The 20,201-nt window shown below is 36.0% G+C and overlaps 3 protein-coding genes across 4 annotated transcripts; all 3 read left to right on the top strand.

The window, feature by feature from the left end:
• The first annotated feature begins 1,236 nt into the window (after positions 1-1,236).
• On the top strand, positions 1,237-3,938 carry LOC141835227 (uncharacterized). The gene is made up of 6 exons (XM_074722656.1): positions 1,237-1,431; positions 2,184-2,219; positions 2,331-2,532; positions 3,313-3,391; positions 3,503-3,700; positions 3,799-3,938. The coding sequence occupies exons 1-5, from the start codon at positions 1,244-1,246 to the stop codon at positions 3,637-3,639; spliced, it is 642 nt and encodes a 213-aa protein (XP_074578757.1). The 5' UTR covers positions 1,237-1,243; the 3' UTR covers positions 3,640-3,700; positions 3,799-3,938.
• A 1,970-nt stretch (positions 3,939-5,908) lies between these two features.
• LOC141835179 (uncharacterized) lies at positions 5,909-11,131 on the top strand. Its single transcript, XM_074722611.1, has 5 exons — positions 5,909-6,212; positions 8,335-9,265; positions 9,399-9,494; positions 9,702-9,838; positions 10,603-11,131. The coding sequence occupies exons 1-5, from the start codon at positions 5,992-5,994 to the stop codon at positions 10,784-10,786; spliced, it is 1,569 nt and encodes a 522-aa protein (XP_074578712.1). The 5' UTR covers positions 5,909-5,991; the 3' UTR covers positions 10,787-11,131.
• Positions 11,132-11,970: 839 nt separating this feature from the next.
• On the top strand, positions 11,971-19,855 carry LOC141834592 (3-oxoacyl-[acyl-carrier-protein] synthase I, chloroplastic-like). 2 transcript variants are annotated; one of them, XM_074721909.1, is made up of 8 exons: positions 11,971-12,414; positions 13,474-13,615; positions 13,766-13,905; positions 15,041-15,214; positions 16,773-16,886; positions 16,963-17,064; positions 19,385-19,451; positions 19,550-19,855. In XM_074721909.1, the coding sequence occupies exons 1-8, from the start codon at positions 11,971-11,973 to the stop codon at positions 19,615-19,617; spliced, it is 1,251 nt and encodes a 416-aa protein (XP_074578010.1). In that variant the 3' UTR covers positions 19,618-19,855. The 2 variants fall into 2 exon arrangements, with proteins under 2 accessions (XP_074578010.1, XP_074578009.1); XM_074721908.1 differs by having other exon boundaries at positions 13,474-13,905.
• Positions 19,856-20,201: the final 346 nt, after the last annotated feature.

The raw sequence follows: 20,201 nt of genomic DNA on the forward strand, positions 1-20,201 counted from the left end.
TCGTCCTACCATTCACGTTGTAGCTGTACAATATGAATTCAATCAATTTACCTAATATTTACATTATAACAATTATAAAATCATAGTAACTATTACAATATAAATGTTTTTGAATGTTAAATATGTCAGACGCTTTGTAACAACTATTAAATTATACTAAACAATTACAATTCATAGCCGTTACAACGCACTCAATCTATTTAAAAATTAAATGAGAGATTTACACGAGGATAACATAATATATAAAATAGTATTTGAAGGACATTTGAATAAATGTAGACATACTTATTTTTGCTCAATAAAATTTTTGCTGAATTTAAAAACGCACTCAATCTATTTTTGCTCATAATAATTTGAACATAGTAAACAAAAAATAAAGGAACTAGAATATTTTTTTAATAAAAAAATAAAATAAGATGTTGTTTGGATATTTTAAAAATTGTAAACGTCTTTTTTTTTGGTAAAAAAAATACTCTTTAATTTTTACATGTGAAAATATCTATATAATTTTATTTACCACTTCAGATTTCATATTTATCATCAATTCACGAATTTAAAATGATAATAAGAATACTTAAATAGGGGTAAAATAATAATCATAAAATATAGGGACATTTTTTAAAGGGTGCAAAAAGTTTGGCCGTACGCTAAATTTTCTTGGACAATTCCATAAAACCCCCCCTAAAATTTATTATTGTCCCTCTTATTTCATGCAATACAATGTATTTAATTCCACATTGAGCTTCTTTTTTTTAAAAAAAATATCCTTAAATACTTTTTTTAAAAAAGAGTTGAATAAATATGATGAGTTTTATAGCTGAGTTGGCATTCCCATATAAACCCGTCAATTTCGACGACCAATCCGCACGCGAAAAGCATACGCACAGCACGCGGCGCAATCTCCGATCTCCATCCATCTGGTGTCTTCTCGTGTAACGCACGTACTACGTGGACAAAACCTTATCCGCACTAACTAATAATATTTAGCCACGTCAACAACATTACCAATTTCCAAAATAAATATACTAATTGTTATTATCGAACATAAAATAAAAGTATTCCAGTCGTTGGATTCTCTACAAGAGTGATTGTAGAGGTTTTCTCATATCCGTTATCCAATCATTTGGAAAGATTAGATACATTAAATGAACGGCAGATATATGCGTCGATGTACCGAAGAAGGTCCAATTGGAGGGGATCTGCTACTATTTAATCCCGGATCGAGCGAGGAGCTGAGCCAAGAATGGAAGGTGAAGGCATCGCAGGTTCCTCGTCGGCGCTCCTCTCCTACCTCCTCCTCCTCCTCCTCTTTGGAGACCTCTCCGCCGTGACCGGACGATCCCTGTCCGGTGGCTTCGGGAAGCCTAGGCCCGACGACGCTGCCGCCACTGCCCGATGGCTTGTTGCGCAGAACTCATGGGGCGTCCTCAGGTCTTCCTTCCTTTCACTCCTAACTCATATGTTGCTGCTGCTTCCATATGTGATGAACTCTTTGTTTGAAGGAAGTAATCGCACGATGCGATGACGATAGATGGAGATAATTTACCTAATTAAATGTAAAGTTCGTCTTTTAGGTTTAACTTAGAATATATTAAAGGGATTCTGAAAGATAGGGGATTTTAATGGATTCGATTTGTGACTTGGTCTTAGTTGATTAAGACAGGAGAAACCTAACCCTGAAACCCTCATAGGTAGATGGCAAAATATCAGGGTAAGATCGTTTAGCTTCATGGAAATTGTGCTGGTATTGTTGACATTTGAATTGAAAAAAAAATCTTAGCTTCACAAGAAACTAGATAGGATAGACGAAGATCTGGAGTAATTTTGTTCCTGTTTTGTAAACCACTGGTGGGTGGAAATTCCATCTAGCTCTAGTTTATGTTTGCCACATGGTAAATATGTTTGCTCATGATCCAACACTGCATTCTTGTTGGTACAAGTGCTGATGTAGCAGCATTATCAGAGTTGATAAAATCCATTTTTGAGGATTACATTTTATGAGAATATAAGGTTTATATAAACTTTGACATTATATAGTTCTATGTTAGTTGGCCATTTCCCACATTTTGCAAACTTTAAAGTAAAACAATGATTCATTTTACAAAACAGTAGATATCTAATTACTGCATCTCAGTTTATTTGGTTCAGCATATGAACTGACATGTCTTCCACTTTTACTGCAGTACCATATCGAGTGAATTAGGAGGATCTCCATTTGGGTAATCTAAGCAATCTGCAGCAGGAGAATCAATTAAACTGACGAGTTTACATATTATGTCAAAGTTGGGTCTTGGTTGATAGTTTTTACTGATTGTTGCAATCAAATGCAGAAATGTTGTTTCATTTAGTGATGGGGTGCCTGGTGAAGGCTGTGGTGTCCCTTACTTTTATTTGACGGCACTTGATCCAACTGCAAGACATGCTTTGGCCGATGGAAGATCTTCCTTCACCATCAGTGAGTTTCCACTTGGATCCTGTGGAAAGATAGATCCTGAAAACCCTACTTGTGCCAAACTTACGCTCACAGGGAAGGTATGAGCAAGAATTAAATCCATCTATGATTATTTGGTATTATTTATCTTTTCTTTTTTTCTCCATTTTGACTTTTTTTTTCTGCTCTTGTGGATGAAAAGAAATTTGAATCACTCCACATAAACACTTGGGTTTTCAGGATGTCGTAAAATTAAAGTGAAGTCGATGGACTGTTATGCAGGCATCTAAACGAATAGGCAATAGATTGAAAATCATGGAGGTTTTTTGGGGTATTCTTGATGTTGGTCATTGAAAATTAAAAATAGTGTTTCAAATTGGCACAAAGCCTTCATCGTCTAATATTTAAATTTGATATCTAACTTTGTTGCATCTAAATCAGTGGATTTATTTGTCACACACAGCATTTGTGAAGTCCTGTCCATTGGATTTCCTTAGACGTTTGATGCAAAATTCAAGTCACTTATACTCCCTCCAGATTGGTTATGCCAGTCGCATGTGATAAAAAGAGCCTCATTTTGTCAAAGAAATGTGGTCGATGAATTAATGTGTTTTTCGGTTTTGTGATCCTTGGATTGTATTTTATCTAAAGTAGGTTTTTCTATCACTTTGTACAATTTTAGAAGTCCACACAAGCTGATTAAGCTGCAAAACTTAGTTTCATTTTGGGGTGCCTGTTGAAGCCTAAATGATATCAAACTGAAATTACTATTTTGATTTAGTCTAGTTTAAACTGATAGATGATTAACGAATTTTATATCGTTTTGCTAGGGACTTTGTAGTTTAAGATCGAATCATAACATTTGCCATTGACATTTGCAGCTGAAATTGGTGGACAATCAAACTAGTGAAGCAGAGTTTGCTCAAAATGCACTGTTCACTAAGCACCCTGAAATGGAAGGTAAGCACTGCTAACTTCTCAATCATCGTATTCGACAACTCATTTTCGTTCTCTGAATGCAAAGTTTAGTTCCATATTTTCCAAGCTTAATTCTAGCGTCGGTGCATACAGATTGGCCAAAAGGCCACCACTTCCAAATTTTCAAACTCATGATCAAGAACTTGTTCCTGATAGACTGGTTCGGTGGAGCCAAACCCCTATCGCCCCAGCAGTACTTCAACAATTCAAAGAGCTTTTCAGCAATGTAATTTGCTTCACCTCCACCTCCACCTCCACCTCCACATATACTGATGTCGAAAAATAGTTGAGGTAATCGCGATAGATTGCTTTTACTCTCAAACATGAGTTTTCTTTCCTTTTTAGATTCTACACATCATTCCTTCTCCATCTCATGAATTCTAATGCAGGAACTGGCTTGTCTTAATGGTTCATGGCATTTGGAAGTTCTTCATATCAAACTGTGAGTTAATGAACATAATGTGAGAATGTTAATATTTGTGTTATGTGTGTGTCTCTAATGTGAATATGAATAAAAATAAAACAAATATTTATAGCATCAGTTACCTCTAATAAGTTTTAATATGTCAAAAAATTAATTTTAAATATGCATTGGAAAATATAAATATTTTCACTAAATAACCAATATCTTATTTTTGAATTATAAAATAAATATTGCATATATAAGATGCTGGATATGAGATTTCTTCATGTGCACCACTTAAATGTTAAGTTATTGACATTGTTCCATGATTTATGGTATTTTTGAAAATGTCTTTTAGAGTTTTAAAATTATCATTCTGTTCTTTATAGTTTTGATTTATTATTGAAATATCTCTAGCTTATAACGTCTATTATTTAGTTTACCCCTTATAAATTTAAGGTTTTTGATTTTTTTTTTATAGTCACAAATTCATGTAATAGTCCTTATAAATTTATGAATTTTATTTTAGTCATAAATTTATGTTAAAACTTGTGTTAAAGCTAGAAAGCTATAAAAAAAATTAAGGTTCTTTAATTGTGAAATTATATTGTGTGTCATAGAAATTTGAGAGGCTGACTCTCGAATAAAATGTTTACTTATTTCATAAATCACATTAAAAATTCTTTTCTTCCTCTATCTTTTTTATCTTTCCATTCATTTCCAGTGAAACTCTTCCCTCCTTGGTTACTCCTTCCATTCTACTAATGAATTATTTATAACAATTAGCAACTTTGCTCGTAGGGATAAGGTTGAGTATTCAATTAAAATTAAATTAAATTAAATTAAATTAATTAAAAATTAAATAAATTAATTTTTTTAAATCAATCGAATTGATTAAATTTTTTAATAAAAATTGAACAAATTGAATCAATATTTCATCGGTTAATTTAATTTTTGACTAAATTAATTGAATTTTTTAATATTATAAAATTTTTATTAATTAATTAGGAATTTATAAATTTATTTATTTAAAATTTATAAATTATTTTTTTGGTTTGATTAATTTAATTTATTTGGTTTAATCGAATAAAGAATTTTAAAATCGAAATCGAATCAAATTAATTAATTAATTTTCTTTAAAAAAAAATTAAAATTTTAAAATAATCGAATCGAATATTTTAATTTGATCGGTTCAGTCGATTTATTCGATTTAATTAAATTTTTACTTGTGTAGAGATTCTATTATTTCTAAATTTAATAGTTTTGGAGTTATGGCTCTAATAATTTAAAATGATTACTTTTATAAAATCGGCTTGCACTCTAGAGATAACGAATGTTAATGGCTAGGTAAATTTTGATAAAAATCAAAATCATGAGTAAAATGTTGATTTTAAATCATGGGTATTTTAAATTTTAAATTTTGATTGATTAATTCGATTGAATTAATCTTCAACTTCTCTACTCGTCGTCATTAAGTTATTGTTATAAACATTTTAAAATAATTTTACTAAAATTTAAGTAATTTTGATTGAATTATAAAAATATTTTGTATATCAAAATATTTTAATATAATAGTATGTTATATATAATAATTTTAAGTAAAATAAAATATTTAATTTTATTATATTATAGCGTCCATTTCACGTGGGCGTCATTCAGTCCTATGAAAGTTTTTCACAGACCATCAGGATAAATCAGGAAGCGCATATGGTGGCCAATCCAGATGTCCAGCATCCTTTGATTGTGTTTCCTATTTGAAAAAAAATTCTTACAAATACATCGTAGCTGAGGATCGAATCACAAGTCTCTGAGTCACAATCCGAATATCCTACCGTTGCCCAGGACGCCCTTCTTTCTTAAACCTCGCGTCGGTCTAATCTGGCCAAACTAATCAGGCAGAGCTCTAATCTGGCCAAACTAATCAGGCAGAGCACGAATTGAACACCCGTCTGCATACCCAATGCAAAACTCTCCGAAATGTGGGTCCCGAAGACATTCCTTTGGTGTACAAAATGGGGGTTAGATTCTGGAGTTCTGAAACTAAATATTGCATTAAAATAAACCCACCCTCTCTCACGACGCCAAGCTTCGCCATTAGCAGCAGGCTTTAGAAGAAGCAGCAGCAGCTGCCGCTGCCAGATCCACAGCTCGCTCCTCTGCCCTTCCCTCCGATCCTCCAATGGAGCGCTTGGATCCGCCCATTGCTCCTCCCGTTCTCGGTTTCGTGGTGTTCTGTGCATTTTTTCTCGGCGCCTTCGTGGACGCCTCGGTGCACAGCTACGTCGGCGCGACGTTTGCCCCCAAAGGCAACGCCTTTGTCCTCCATGGCGGTAGCGAGGGGCTCTACGCCTCTTCACCCGATGGCAACGCCACCTCCGGCAGGGGGGAGTCTTTCATCCGGTAATTCTGCTTGTGCTTGTCTGTTTGATAGATCTGTGGCTCTCTTGAGTTGGTTCGTGGGTTTTAGGGCGCTGTGGGGACGGGATCTACTGAGAGGCAGGAGATTGGGGGATTTAGAGTTGAATTGTGTGTAGGGGTTTCTGCAACTAGGATCTCGCTATGGCTGGAGGTATTAGTATGAATGTGATTCCCTAATGCGCAGATCACGAACATTTTTTAGGAAAAATCTTTAATCGATTCCAGATTGTTGTAATTTGAAGAAGGAAATCAGTTAGGAAAGTGAATTACTGCATATAATGTTTGTCATAAAGAGATGCCAATTCATGTTGTAGATATTATATAGGCTCAACTTCTAAAGCATCCAATGTTGGACTAAACTCACTACACTAACAACTAATGTCTCAATACCTTTAATACTCCTCAAGATGGAGTGTAGGTGTTATCTGTCCAACTTGTTACATATATTAAAGAAAGATCTAAAATTGACATGAGGCAAATCCTAGGAGAAATGTCTTCAGTGGACTTGTCCTTCTATAGAATTGACATCACACAGTGACGGATGAAGGAGGTTTGAGGGTCTAAGGGTGGCTGAATGGATGAGGTGTGGCCCCAAGAGATTACCTCTTGAATGGGCTTCCCCCTATTTTGATGTTGATAGCATCTAATAGACAAATAAAAGGAAAGAAGGAAAACACTCAATGAGGGACTGAATGTTGTTGTACTAGGAGAAAAGGGGTTGTTGATGTATTACAATGAGGGGTCAATTCATGGAAGACAACATCGACCTGGAGATCACTTGGAATTGGTGATTGGTTGCAAGGATTGAATAAGGACCCAAATCCTAACTTGACTATTGGTCAACCTTAAACGCCAAAGTGTCTTTTGCTGAAGCAGAAGCAGGCAGATCTGTCTGAAAGAGATGGATAAAATTCACTAAGCGAAGTGCGGTGTCATGCTTGTGTAGAAGATGATGACTTTCAAAGAAGAGGGTTGCATGGGTATGAGACCTGCAGATGTTTTCAGGCGCAGCTGGGTGGCTGTAATGCTAGAGAGGGAGGAAAACGGATGGATGTGGGAAGGTTGTCGCTGAAATCAACAGCTACCTGCTTAGGATATTACAGCAGAAAACCTAACATTAAATAGGGGTTCTGGTACCATATTAATAGGAAAAGAGTTATTGTATATAATGTTATTTTTGTACAAGGACTCCTATTACATGTTATACATCAACATAAACCTAAACCTAAAACATCTAATATGGGACTAAACCCACAACACTATCAACTGAACTAATGATTCCTTGTACCTTTGACAGGAAGAATCCAATCATTTTATCTCTAGTTAACTAGCATTACTCTAAAACAAGTTTGTTTGAATTAGGTTATATTAATTCAAGGATGAAAAATATCAGAATATGATAAGTTTCATATCAGTAGCACACTGTTAGGTTTTAGACTTTTAGTAACATGTATTGGTTGCATAAACCTCGCACCTTTTTCATTTTGAGTTCTCTAGTAAAGCCTCTTCCTGTTACAAGCCAACTCTGGAAGTCAGGTGTTCTTCTGCAAGCATCCGCGCCCTGACCAGCTGACCCCGCCCGTGGGGGCTGGAAGTCAGGTGTTCTTAATTCTATAACAGAAGGCCAGAAAAAGTTTGTTTTTTTTTGTAGATATTTAACAGATATCAGTAATCGTGTGCAATAGAACTTTGTTGTAACGCTTTCAGTAATAGTTCTTTATTTTTTTTTTCTTCTTTTCCTTATGAACTTTTGTTTCAATATTATTTTTGAAAGGATGTGTAAGAGGGCAAGCCTTAAAATCAACAGCCATTTTAAATGTTTTTATTTATGATCTGGATTGATAATTTAGTTATGAAATCACCTCTCCACTTTCCATGCCCAGTATAAGGCTAATAGATTGAATCTCTTCAGATTTTGCACTGGCAGGAACCCCATACATTGAAAAAACTCTGTTTCTTCTACTAAAAGGAACAAGTAGTTTACTTGCTTCTTGAAAATTATCTTTCAACAAGTGTTGAGTATAGTGTGAATATTGTTCCTATTTTTCATGCAAACCCATACTTGTAGATTTTGGTCATGTGCTCACTTTGTACCCTTTTCCAGCTTTGATAAGATTACTTTCAAGCGACCAGAGGAAGCTGCTCAAAGTAGTAAAGAGACTGCTTCTTTTACAGTGCAAGCAATTGTGTTTGAGGTAGAAGATCGAGAAACAATCGGTGGATCAGCCTATGGTGGACAACGAGCTGTTTGCTGCACCCCGGATCTTGCTAAATTAGGTGCTTGCACTCAGGGTACAGTCATTTATAGAACTTCCAATAAAAATCCTAAATGGCCTCAGGTGCTTACTGCAACATTCAGTGGAAAAGACCATTCTACAACTTTGCCATCGCACACTATTTCCATCACAAGAACTGGGATGTACAACCTGTATTTTATATATTGTGATCCAGCACTTAAAGGATTGGTGATCGAGGGGAAGACTGTGTGGAAAAATCCCATCGGCTATCTTCCTGGAAGGATGGCCCCTCTCATGTATTTTTATGGATTTATGTCTCTTGCATTTGTGATACTTGGAATATTTTGGTTCTCGCAGTATGTGAGGTTTTGGAGAGAGGTTCTTCCACTTCAGAACTGCATAACATTTGTCATCACATTAGGCATGTTTGAAATGGCATGGTGGTACTTCGAATATGCCGAGTTCAATGAAACTGGTCTCCGACCCATGGGAACCACCTTTTGGGCAGTAACCTTTGGTACAGTAAAGAAAACAGTGTCACGAGTTATTATTCTTGTTGTTTCTATGGGGTATGGAGTTGTCAGACCTACTCTGGGAGGTCTCACTTCTAAGGTGATCATGCTTGGAGCAACATTTTTCCTAGCATCAGAGATACTTGAGTTGGTAGAGAATGCAGGTGCCATAAGCGATATAGCCGGAAAGGCGAGGCTGTTTTTGGTCCTTCCTGTGGCATTACTAGATGCATTCTTCATTTTGTGGATCTTTACTTCTCTTTCCAAAACTCTAGACAAACTCCAGGTACTTGAACACTCTAGTTTCTTCTCGATTCCAGTCTATAAAATCTAGGCTCATGACAACTTACTGTGTTTATGCCATTACACCTTTAGATTATGGATATGTTATTTAAAAATCATTTCGTGGATCTTGACAGGCAAGACGGTTAATGGCTAAGCTGGACATCTACAGGAAGTTCACAAATGCTTTGGGCGTTGCTGTTGTTGTATCTGTTTGTTGGATTGGTTATGAGGTAATTACGAATACTTCTGCTTGCATTATCAGTTTCAACAGCAGGGGCAATATAATATTTATGCTCCTACGACCTAAGCCCCATGATTGGATGGCTAAGAAACTTGATAATCTGAAAGAAAAATTGCCATAAACCCGCTTTCTTAATATTACACTATGTTATATTTTACTACTGCATCCATTTTATGATGATCTTGTTTTCCTGCAGCTTTATTTCAAGTCAACCGACATATACAACGAGAGCTGGCAGAGGGCTTGGATCATTCCTGCCTTTTGGCAAGTCCTTTCCCTTTCTCTTCTCAGCGTGATTGCTGTTCTTTGGGCACCCTCTCAAAATTCAACGAGGTAAAACTTTTGGATCTCGAGGATCCAGCAATTTCTTTTTATTTAGGCCTGCTATTGTTCTGGATGATTTTCTGAACCTGGGGATTACGCATATGGGCATTCATTCCGAAAATAGGTGGTAGTTTTCTTATCATATTCTTTGAGAAACTACTATTATATCATATCTCTTTTTTCCTCAAGGGAAAACATTGCTTATAAACTCTATTATATTCAAGAACTATCAAATTGATCAAGACAATTCTAAAACTTTCTTCATCATTGTTGTCCTACATGATATGAAAAGGTACTCCACTAATACCTGTCTGTAGCCAGACAACACATGGATAGGAGGCCGATCCTTTCGTTCGTTTAAGTAATAACAGAAAGAGCTAGTAGTCATTCGCCCTCACCTGATTTCTAAATCCTGGTTCAACCATCACGGCACAACCTCAACTAATGAAAGAACAACATGTTCCGACAATATGGCATAAGCCATGAGAAACCTGATCGCAACACATTCTACTGACTCGGAATTTTGAAAATAGCAGGAGAACAAGGTCTTGTAAACTACAATATCGCATATGATAACTGATTCACTGTTAGATTGCTAGCAACAGACTACAATGATATTCAAGATGATAACTCTCAGTTCTTGAACAATCTCCGACACAATGCAACTTGTTTCATAAATATGAGCGTATTTATGCATCTCCTGGATACAACATTTTCTCAGAGTACTACTCAAAAGTCAAACTCATGCCTCTTTCCTTCTCCTCCTCTTTCAGATTTGCTTACTCAGATGATGGATCCGAAGATTTTGATCGAGAGGAGTCACTCTCACTAATAAAGCCTGGACCAATTCCTCCAAAGGAGACTCACAGTTCCACTGATGCCAAAGCAGCTTTGGGGTTCAACACCACCACCACCAACTCTCACAATGGAGACATTGAGGAAGACAAAAGAGAGTAGCAAAATCATGTAATGGCTGTTCCATACCATCAGAGGATTCAATAAGCAGTATCAAATTGATATAATGAGATCTTCCACTTCCACATAATAGGATTTCTAGTTTTTGTTGTTGTTGTAGAGACTGGCATTTAGGGCCCTCTTTCTTTTATCTTTCTTTTGCCTTAATCCTCAATTTATCATTACATTTTCGCTGATGAGTGTCATATCCTTGGAAAATATTAGTTGGATTATGCTCTTTAAGATCTGAGTGTTGCATTGTAATGTTGGCTGTGTAAATTTGAGGTTTCTATTGCCTCATTTTGTTCTTCAAGCGTTTGATTTGAGTCACAGTTTCTTGGCTTGTCACTCCTAGTTTCAAGCATTTGATATTTTAAAGTTCCTATAGTTCAATCTGAATTAAAAGTTATAGCTTCTCAAAGTTTGGGTCCATTTGTATCACAAAGCCTTGTAGATTTTGGGCGTCGCCAATGTGTCACTATCGTGTTGGTTATTGGATGTCTACGATTGACTGAATGCGAGAGTTCTGATCTAGTCATGAGTTCTATTACTTTTTCTATGTTTCCTTTAGTCATTTATTCACTTCTCAGGTTAAACAGAGTGTCACTCTTGGGACATAATTGAGTTGGTTATTATAGGATAGATTTGTTGAAGTGGATTTCTCGTAGTAGTCAACTGCAGCTTTTCGATTTACCTCTTTATGATTGTTGTGAGGTTGATCGTGTGGAACCATTGAAGTGACGGATTTCATCTTTTGTTGAAAAAAATGTATCCATTCATCGCCATTCAATTTACTCAAAAATAAAGAAAATCAAATCATAATCGTTAAAAAAAATCAATTTAAAAATAAATTAAAATTCAAATTAAATGAATTTTAATTTTGATCTAGTTCAATTAAATTAAAATTATTTTAAAAAATTACAAATTGATTGATTTTCTATTTCCACCTGCAGTTTGAAGCTTACAGGTCCATATTCATCAGCCACGTCATCCACTTTTGCTCTTTGACTTCTGCTACGCTGTCCGGAGACAAACACCGGATCCGCTCCAGTTTCGGATCTGCACGTGCGGCGATCTCATGGCTTCTTCTTCGTTCGTATCGCCGCTCTCGCTCACTCAAATTACAAAAGACACAGGGACTTCTCCATTACTCCGTCGCCGTCGCCGTCGCCACCGTAGCCGCCTCCATGCTCGTCCTCTGCCTTCCCTCCATGGACGGCCTACGCCTCCACTCCTCCTCCCCCCTCCCCGACCACCGACGCCTCCGCGCCGGCGTCTCCAGACGGATTCTCGCCGTCCGAGCCTCCGCCTCAGCTCCTCGTAGAGAGACCGATCCCAAAAACCGGGTGGTCGTCACAGGGATGGGACTCGTCTCTGTGTTCGGCAACGACGTCGAAACCTATTACGAGAAGCTGCTCCAAGGGGAGAGCGGGATCGGGCTCATCGACCGGTTCGACGCTTCCAAGCTCCCCACCAGGTTCGCCGGACAGATCAGGGGGTTCTCTTCGGAAGGGTACATCGATGGGAAGAACGATCGACGGATGGATGACTGTTTGAGGTATTGCCTGGTTAGTGGCAAGAAGGCCCTTGAAAACGCCGGCCTCGGCGTTGGGAGCGAAGCTCTTAGCAAGGTTGATTTGCCTCCTTCGTGATTAAGGGAGGCTCTTTTCCTTCACTGTGCTCTACCGTATTCGATGTATAGATCTGCTTCTGTGGCACATGAATAACATCTCTTGGTTCGTTTTCTCCGATGACCAGTCATTCCTGCTCTCTTCTGGAGACTCTTCCTCCCTGTCCGACGACCTCTATTCTGGCACCTCATCCTTCGTCGTTGATTCCCGACGGCCCAGCGAAGATCACCGTACGCTACTCCCTGTTATAACTCAGCAGTCAGCTGTCATCTCTGCCGATTTGAGACCTCTGCTCCGTTCTTCCAAGGCATGCCTTTGCTGCTTCAGCCCAGAATCAACCGTCTGTTGTTTTCCAAAATTCCTCCACTGGCCGAGATAGATTTTCCACATTCGACAATTGTGGCTTCTTACTATAGCATGAAGACCAACGCCATACAAATTATGTCTCTGAATCTATTTCCACCACCACCAAATGTCTTCCCACCAATTCCCTTCTGTCTCAGCCCAAGTTTTGATCTGCAGCCTGCACTGGTTCATGAGATCCATGGCGGCTATCACAGCTATGGCGCCAAAATTTGTGCATTGGTGGAATATATCCAACTTGTGGCTCTTAGGTTTGATAACAGTCGTTCCTTGCCACTATCTAAGCAATGTGTATTAATTATTGCAGCAATATTGATCTCATTTGATTCAACAAGGGCGTGCCAGTGGCCACAGCCCCTCCACCCTCTTCACAGCTATGGCACTGTATGCTGACTTGAAAACAATCATGCCTGTCAACATTACACATGACTAAAAGAGAACCTGAATATGGAAGAATTATGTAGAACTTAAAAAAATTTGCTACATAGGCCATCAAAAAGTATGCCCCTCCTAACTTTTATATGTTCAATACAGAGAGTTTAATTGTGTAAGCTTGTTCCTCAAATTGGTTGATAAATTGATGTCTGTATTGGTTATCTGTGGTATTCGAAGGTGAATTTGTTCTTCTTGTTACTTTCTTCTTTTGTCTACTTTTTTTCTTGATTGTCTTTTTCAACTAGCTAATTTCTTTGGCAGATTGACAAGGCTCGAGCTGGTGTTCTTGTCGGGACTGGGATGGGTGGTCTTAGTGTGTTTTCTGATGGTGTTCAGGCTCTTATTGAGAAAGGCCACAGGAAAATAACTCCTTTCTTCATTCCATATTCAATAACAAACATGGGTTCTGCACTGCTTGCAATGGACATTGGTTTCATGGGTCCTAACTATTCAATCTCTACCGCATGTGCAACTTCCAATTATTGCTTTTATGCTGCTGCTAATCATATACGTTGTGGTGAGGCTGATATAATGATTGCTGGAGGTACTGAAGCTGCAATCATTCCAAGTGGTGTTGGGGGTTTTATTGCCTGTAGAGCATTATCTCAGAGGAATGATGATCCAAAAACTGCATCAAGACCATGGGATAAGGACCGAGATGGTTTTGTTATGGGAGAAGGTGCTGGAGTATTGGTATGTACTGACATATCTTTATTATTCTTTTGCCCCATACTTGTTCTATACTGTGTTGAGACAGGTTACAAATGTTATCCTTTTTTGATGCACTTAATTGAACTTTGCTAAATTTAATATGTAAGAGTACTATCCCTCAAGTTTTGGGTCTCCAAACAGGATCCGTTGTGATCCGTATGGGTCATAAACCAATCTAATTTAGATTTGCATTCCGGTGAGTTTGAATGACCATTGGACAAATCCGTTGCACTTGTTCTTTCTTGGAGCCTTTCCAACCTAATAGTGGCTGAAGCTGAAACATAGATCCCAAATCAATACAGTAAAGCCTTGGAAGATGGTGGTGATTGATAGTTATTCATTGTTATATGATTGCTTATTTTCTTCTTCAGATGGTTGGCACATTCCTTTTACTTTTTGGTACCAAATGGCAACATGCATTTTGAGATATTAAAAATTACTAATCTGAGGGACTCAAGTTTATGCAAGTCCTCAGCATGGTTGCATTTATGCTAAACTATGGTGTGGTACCGTGACAATCCATGAAAGGAAACAATTTGATTGTCTTTTCTTTCATCCATACCCACTCTTTTTGTAAATTGAACCTTACATGATCCAAAGTGGAAATCTTAGTGGTTTAACTAACTTATACTGTGAGAGGTTTCTCAAATCTGAGCTAGTTAGTATATTTGAAAATCTTATCTATCAAAGCCAATGGCACTAGCTGCAAGAACATATTTGACATTTCTCAAATAATGTAGGATAACTAGAACCTTGTAAACTTGTGATTTTATTTTGATAGAGTATGAGAAAGTAGACATCTGGAAAGTTCTGCATGACGAAATACAATTGGTTATGTTATTCATCATTATGAAGGCCAAGAAATTCTCAGAGTTCCAATATTTAAAACTTGCTTAAGCTTAATAATATTTTTGTTTTTCAGCTTGTGAAAATTTAGATGGCGTTATCCAAATTTGACATTTGATTTATGGATTAATTAAATATGATTCTTTGTGCTTTAATGACCATGTAACTTTTCTTGCATGACGAATAGTTAATATTGGCTATGGAGATATGTCAGTGATTCATATAGATATTGTTTTCTGTTGTTACTTACTGTGTGGATCACCTTGTGTAGGTTTTGGAGAGTCTTGAACATGCTATGAAACGAGACGCGTCAATTATTGCTGAGTACCTTGGAGGAGCTGTCAACTGTGATGCCTATCATATGACAGATCCTAGGGCAGATGGACTTGGGGTTTCATCTTGCATCCAGAAATGCCTTGAAGGTGCTGGTGTGGCTCCAGAAGAGGTAACCCATAGTCTTTTGTACAACTTTCAACTGATTCAGATAATTTATCTCCTAGTTTGAACTTTCTTTATTTCACTCTTCATGAACTCTAAAAAAGATGCTGTTTGATGGATTCTTAAATTGCTGAAATTCCATATTAATCATTTGATTAAAATTTTACCCATTTAGGTCCTTGTATGCTTATATCATGAAAATAATCGTAGTTTTATATCATTATGTTGTAGTTTTGATTAAATTTTCTTTTGTTTTCTTGTGTTTTGCAAGCATACAATTTGTCAGATAAAGAAACTGCAAACTGAATGGTCTAGCTATTGTTAAATTGAAAGTTTTCTTGAGATTTGTTTTCTATATTTATCAAATGTTGTGTATGAGAAATACATCAACTTCCTTTTCAAGGATTTTTTAATTTATGTGGTTCTACTCAAGGATTATAATATTATTCCGTGTCAGATTTTAAGTTTCATGTTAGAATAGTTTTGGTACTTTATCGCGTCGGCATTCGATATGCTTCAAATCACTCCAAGATCCGCTCTTAAGTTTGAATCCTAAATTTCCTTCCACTTTTACCTGAACATATAAGCCGGTAGCCATTATAAAGGTGACTGAATTGAAACTTGAATTTATGAGCAACAAATTACCAAAATATTATAAGCGTACTAACTAAAATTTTATCTTCCTACTACCAAAATGAGTATCATGCATCAGAAGAGAGTATTGGTCATTATAGTATCTTATTAATATTAATTTCATAATTTTCTATAACCCTTATTTTAACAATGCTCAAGGGCATGTATTGAAAATAATTTCTCCATATGTCGATAAATATATTTCTATTAACTATTGAGAGTTGGTCTTAGATAGACATCATTGAAACTGGAAAAAAGTATATACTATATACATATACATCTCAATTTCTTTGATTCTCATGCCACTCTTCTTTTCTACTATTGGTGTTTTTTTGGTGGTTGATGTATCTTCTCTTCCCTTCCCCTCTCTTTTTAGTTGTTCATCTCCTCCTCGTGTCCAGCAAACATAATCGAAAGATTAGTCATGGATGAGAATTTTCTTATTTTTGTGTTTTATCTCCTCCTTGTGACAGTAGAAAGAATTTGAGGATTAGACATGAGAAGAGAATCTTCCAATCTAGTCGCTTCCAAGTAGTGTTCGATACTACCGAAATCATGTCAGCACAGGTGGCACAAGGACATTTATTTGTGCTGACACAGGATCAATATTAGTTGACAATTAGAATGATTCTTTTGGTCACGCTAAGACAATTGAAACCATGGTGCTAACTGGATATCATAGTGTATACTTTACTGTTCAAATTCCTAAAATGACAATAAAAGAGCAGTTTGTTATTCACACTTCACTTATATTTTGTCTTAAAACATCAAGAGAACTGCCACTTGATGCATAAAAGTTTCCATCCCAAACTCAATAATATCATACATGTGAGAGCAACACTATTGTTCTAAGAACTAGCACCTGCAAGAGTTTCTGAAACTTCTTCCCACACTTTTGTAGCTTAAACTTGACTTTGATTTATTCATTCCAGGTTAATTACATAAATGCTCATGCAACTTCCACAATTGTCGGAGATCTAGCCGAGGTGAATGCCATTAAACAAGTTTTCAAGGATCCATCTGGGATTAAAATGAATGCTACAAAGGCAAGGACCTTATCATCATCTTGAGTGGCTTGGTTTTGCTTTATGTTTTTCTGAGATGCTCCTTTCTACTTTTCAGTCTATGATAGGACACTGCCTTGGTGCAGCAGGAGGTCTAGAAGCTATTGCTACAGTGAAAGCCATAACTACTGGATGGCTGCACCCTTCCATAAACCAGTTTGTAAGTGAAAATATTTTTCTTATTGAAATGAACCAAAAGGATATGATATTATTGTGAACTTGCAGCCAAATATATCAAAATGCTTCTTGACCAATTCAGGTTATATACCCAAATACATATAAGAGAGACAAAATTGATAGATGACAAACAATTGAATTGGGATACAATCATAGTTTACTTATTGGATAGTAAGAGATGGAATTGAGCTTAATCAAGACACTGTATAATACACCAGATAATTATATTCAAGCCCATGTCCATAGGGATGTAAATCCTAGTTGATTGTTGATATGATTCGGGATCACTCCAGGGGTGAAGAGGGATAACTGGCACTGGTGGTGAAAGAGAGAACTCTAGGATCTCTAGCATTGTAGGTGCACAGAATCATGATTGTTCTTATTGGTATCACATGTTCCAAAAATTTAAGATATCATCCTTATCAAATTACTAGGATATGAATCAGTAAAAAAATTTGAAAAAAAATGGATGATTTATGTAAAAAAAGTAAATGTAATTAATAAACAAATGGATAAATGAATAAATAATAAGGTTTATTTGATATTAAAAATAAGTTAAATAAATAATAATTAATGCTATCAATTAATAAGTAATTGGATATTAATAGGATTAATCTGAGACTAAAACTTAAAATATGTTTTACTGATTATATTATTATATGCACTCTCAATATTGTTTAGGTGTTGGCCAATTTTGTAACCTAATATTTTTAATCAATCTTACATTCATTATTTTACATATTCCTATTTTTGCCATATGCATACTATATTACTAAATTATTTTGTGACTACTACTGCTGGCTAACCCAACAAAAATTAGGTGTTTTTATGACAAATCTAATTCAATTAAAATAGAAAAATAGAGTAGATTAAGGCATGAGGTGCAGGCATAAAACAAGATTGTCCAAGTTATATAAGATAGGAAAATCTATAATTAAAATGAAATTAGTATTTTATTATTATTATTTCTAATTTAATATATGAATATTTTATTATTACATTTTAAATTTTATTTATTAATTTAATAGCATTTAATAAAAAAATATGGTTGACTATTTTAGTTTTGTTAAATTTACTTTTAGTATAATTTTTGTTTGTAAACATACTAATTAATGAAATTAGTATTAGCATATCTATATTACTAATATAAATTAGCATTTGATTAAATAATATTTGATATAATATATTATTGCCACGGTAATATGACATATTATTATATCATATTATATAACTATATTGTATTAATACTCATTAATATATAAGCATACCTCATGCAAAGCCCCTTTCCTAGTCGACTACAAAACGTTGCCTTCAGGTTCAAATCCACTCCTTCCCAATTGACGAACATGGACCCCCTTCTAAGCCCGATGATGCCGTAGGATGATGACTTGACAATGTTGAGTCTTTCTCTTCCTCCTTCAGAAATCCTTCAACAATCCACCTGAAGTCACTGAACCACCTCTGTTCTTCTCTGTAAGTTGAGTTATTCCTTCCTCTAGTGCTAAGTCTTGCTCTCCTTGATAAATCTTTAAGATTCCTGTGTTGGAAAGCTGGGTCAACGAAAAATTGGCCGTTTTCTAACACATTCATTTTTTATGTGATTCCATCAATTTCTTTCAATGTGTAAGGATCCCTATCAAACTCGATCCAAACCATATCTCGATCAACTGAGTTTGCCAACTATGAAGAGAATTCCAGATCCTAAGTTGATACAAAACTATGATTTCAGAAGATTGTAAAACTTTTTCTTTTTTTTCATTCCTGGTGTATAAATACAAACCCACCACATGGCTTACAACTAAACATGCATACGCATTACCCCTAAGCAACTTCTACCAAATTTCTATGATCTAATACCACCCCTCCTACAAATTATTAAACAAGCCACACAGACCTTTTTGTCAGACACCTATAGTTAATAATTAAATCCAGAATATTAAGAACTAAACTAGGCCATGACTCTACTGACAGTGGTTAAGATACCTTCTCAATGTGTAATTTGGAGTAACATCGATCCAGTGCTGTGGTGTTAAATGACTCAATGGGCTACAAAAACCAGTAACATCATTCAGTTATATATAGAAGAATGAAAATGGATCTGTATTCTACAATATAAGACTGTTGAAGGATTCCAGGACAAACTATGTTAACAAAATTCAGTTATTAAATGGATTTGGAGTCTGGTTAAAAATCTAGTCTTTTAGCAATCAAGATGCAGATTTTACGTGCGTCTCCAATTTGAAACAAAAGACGAGAGCTAACTTGTATTGAGCAAACTCTTGGCTTGTGTGCGATAACTGCAGAATCCAGAGCCATCAGTAGAGTTTGATATAGTAGCGAACGAAAAGCAGCAGCACGAAGTTAATGTCGGTATGTTGGAAATTCTTCTCCTGTTTTGTTTTATCGCCTTAATGCAACTTTCCTGAGTCATTTGATCCTGTCTCTCATGCTAGTTCCCTCTCATGCAGCTATTTCCAATTCATTTGGTTTCGGAGGACACAATTCTGTGGTGGTATTTGCACCTTTCAGCGCTTGATTCCTTCTCGCGGCTTTGTGACTGGTTCTATGATTACCTCCCTCAAGTGAGTTCCGGAAAACTAGCATTTTTTGTAGCTGAATTATCACAATTTTTTCTGCAAAAACTTAGTTTATCAAATTCGCAATAACACTGCATAATATTGTATTGGGGGATTGATTCAGTTTAATCCCCACATGAATTCCGAGAGGTTTGATTCCTGCAATTTGTGCTTCTTTGGTTTGGTCCAAATCCAGCTAATGTGGAGACCTGATAGTTGAGTGCATTAATCTGGTTTATTTTAAGTATAATGGAACTTCTCTTTTCTTGGTTTTTTTTTAGTGTTGGTATGATAAGTTTGCCCTTGGTTGCAATTGCATTTACCTAGAATAATGGTTTGAAATCTTGTACCATATCGAATGAAACAGTTAAAATGATAAATCATCGAAATTCTATTCTAATTAAAATGTAAAATCTTGAGTCGTATCGTAATTTTAATCTTTGATTAGAAAGATATTATTCTAATATCATATTGACATTCTGATGCATGAATGATATTGATAACAGATTGAAGATTGAAGGTTATAAGAGAAAGGAGATAAAGG

The sequence above is a fragment of the Curcuma longa genome, chromosome 9, assembly GCF_044706935.1.
Source record: "Curcuma longa cultivar G26 ecotype Majalengka, Jawa Barat chromosome 9, ITB_CL_G26_1.1, whole genome shotgun sequence".
NCBI classification, from domain to species: Eukaryota; Viridiplantae; Streptophyta; class Magnoliopsida; order Zingiberales; family Zingiberaceae; genus Curcuma; species Curcuma longa.

What these genes read in the sequence shown, in the direction of transcription:
- LOC141835179 (XM_074722611.1), top strand. Translation starts at nt 5,992, where the DNA reads ATGGAGCGCTTGGATCCGCCCATTGCTCCTCCCGTTCTCGGTTTCGTG. An exon ending in AAACTCTAGACAAACTCCAG is followed by an intron (nt 9,266 to 9,398) that starts GTACTTGAACAC and finishes GGATCTTGACAG; the next exon opens with GCAAGACGGTTAATGGCTAA. An exon ending in TTTGTTGGATTGGTTATGAG is followed by an intron (nt 9,495 to 9,701) that starts GTAATTACGAAT and finishes GTTTTCCTGCAG; the next exon opens with CTTTATTTCAAGTCAACCGA.
- LOC141834592 (XM_074721908.1), top strand. Translation starts at nt 11,971, where the DNA reads ATGCTCGTCCTCTGCCTTCCCTCCATGGACGGCCTACGCCTCCACTCC. An exon ending in CTGGTGTGGCTCCAGAAGAG is followed by an intron (nt 15,215 to 16,772) that starts GTAACCCATAGT and finishes TATTCATTCCAG; the next exon opens with GTTAATTACATAAATGCTCA. An exon ending in GCAGCACGAAGTTAATGTCG is followed by an intron (nt 19,452 to 19,549) that starts GTATGTTGGAAA and finishes CCTCTCATGCAG; the next exon opens with CTATTTCCAATTCATTTGGT.
- LOC141835227 (XM_074722656.1), top strand. Translation starts at nt 1,244, where the DNA reads ATGGAAGGTGAAGGCATCGCAGGTTCCTCGTCGGCGCTCCTCTCCTAC. An exon ending in AACTCATGGGGCGTCCTCAG is followed by an intron (nt 1,432 to 2,183) that starts GTCTTCCTTCCT and finishes CTTTTACTGCAG; the next exon opens with TACCATATCGAGTGAATTAG. An exon ending in TTAGGAGGATCTCCATTTGG is followed by an intron (nt 2,220 to 2,330) that starts GTAATCTAAGCA and finishes AATCAAATGCAG; the next exon opens with AAATGTTGTTTCATTTAGTG.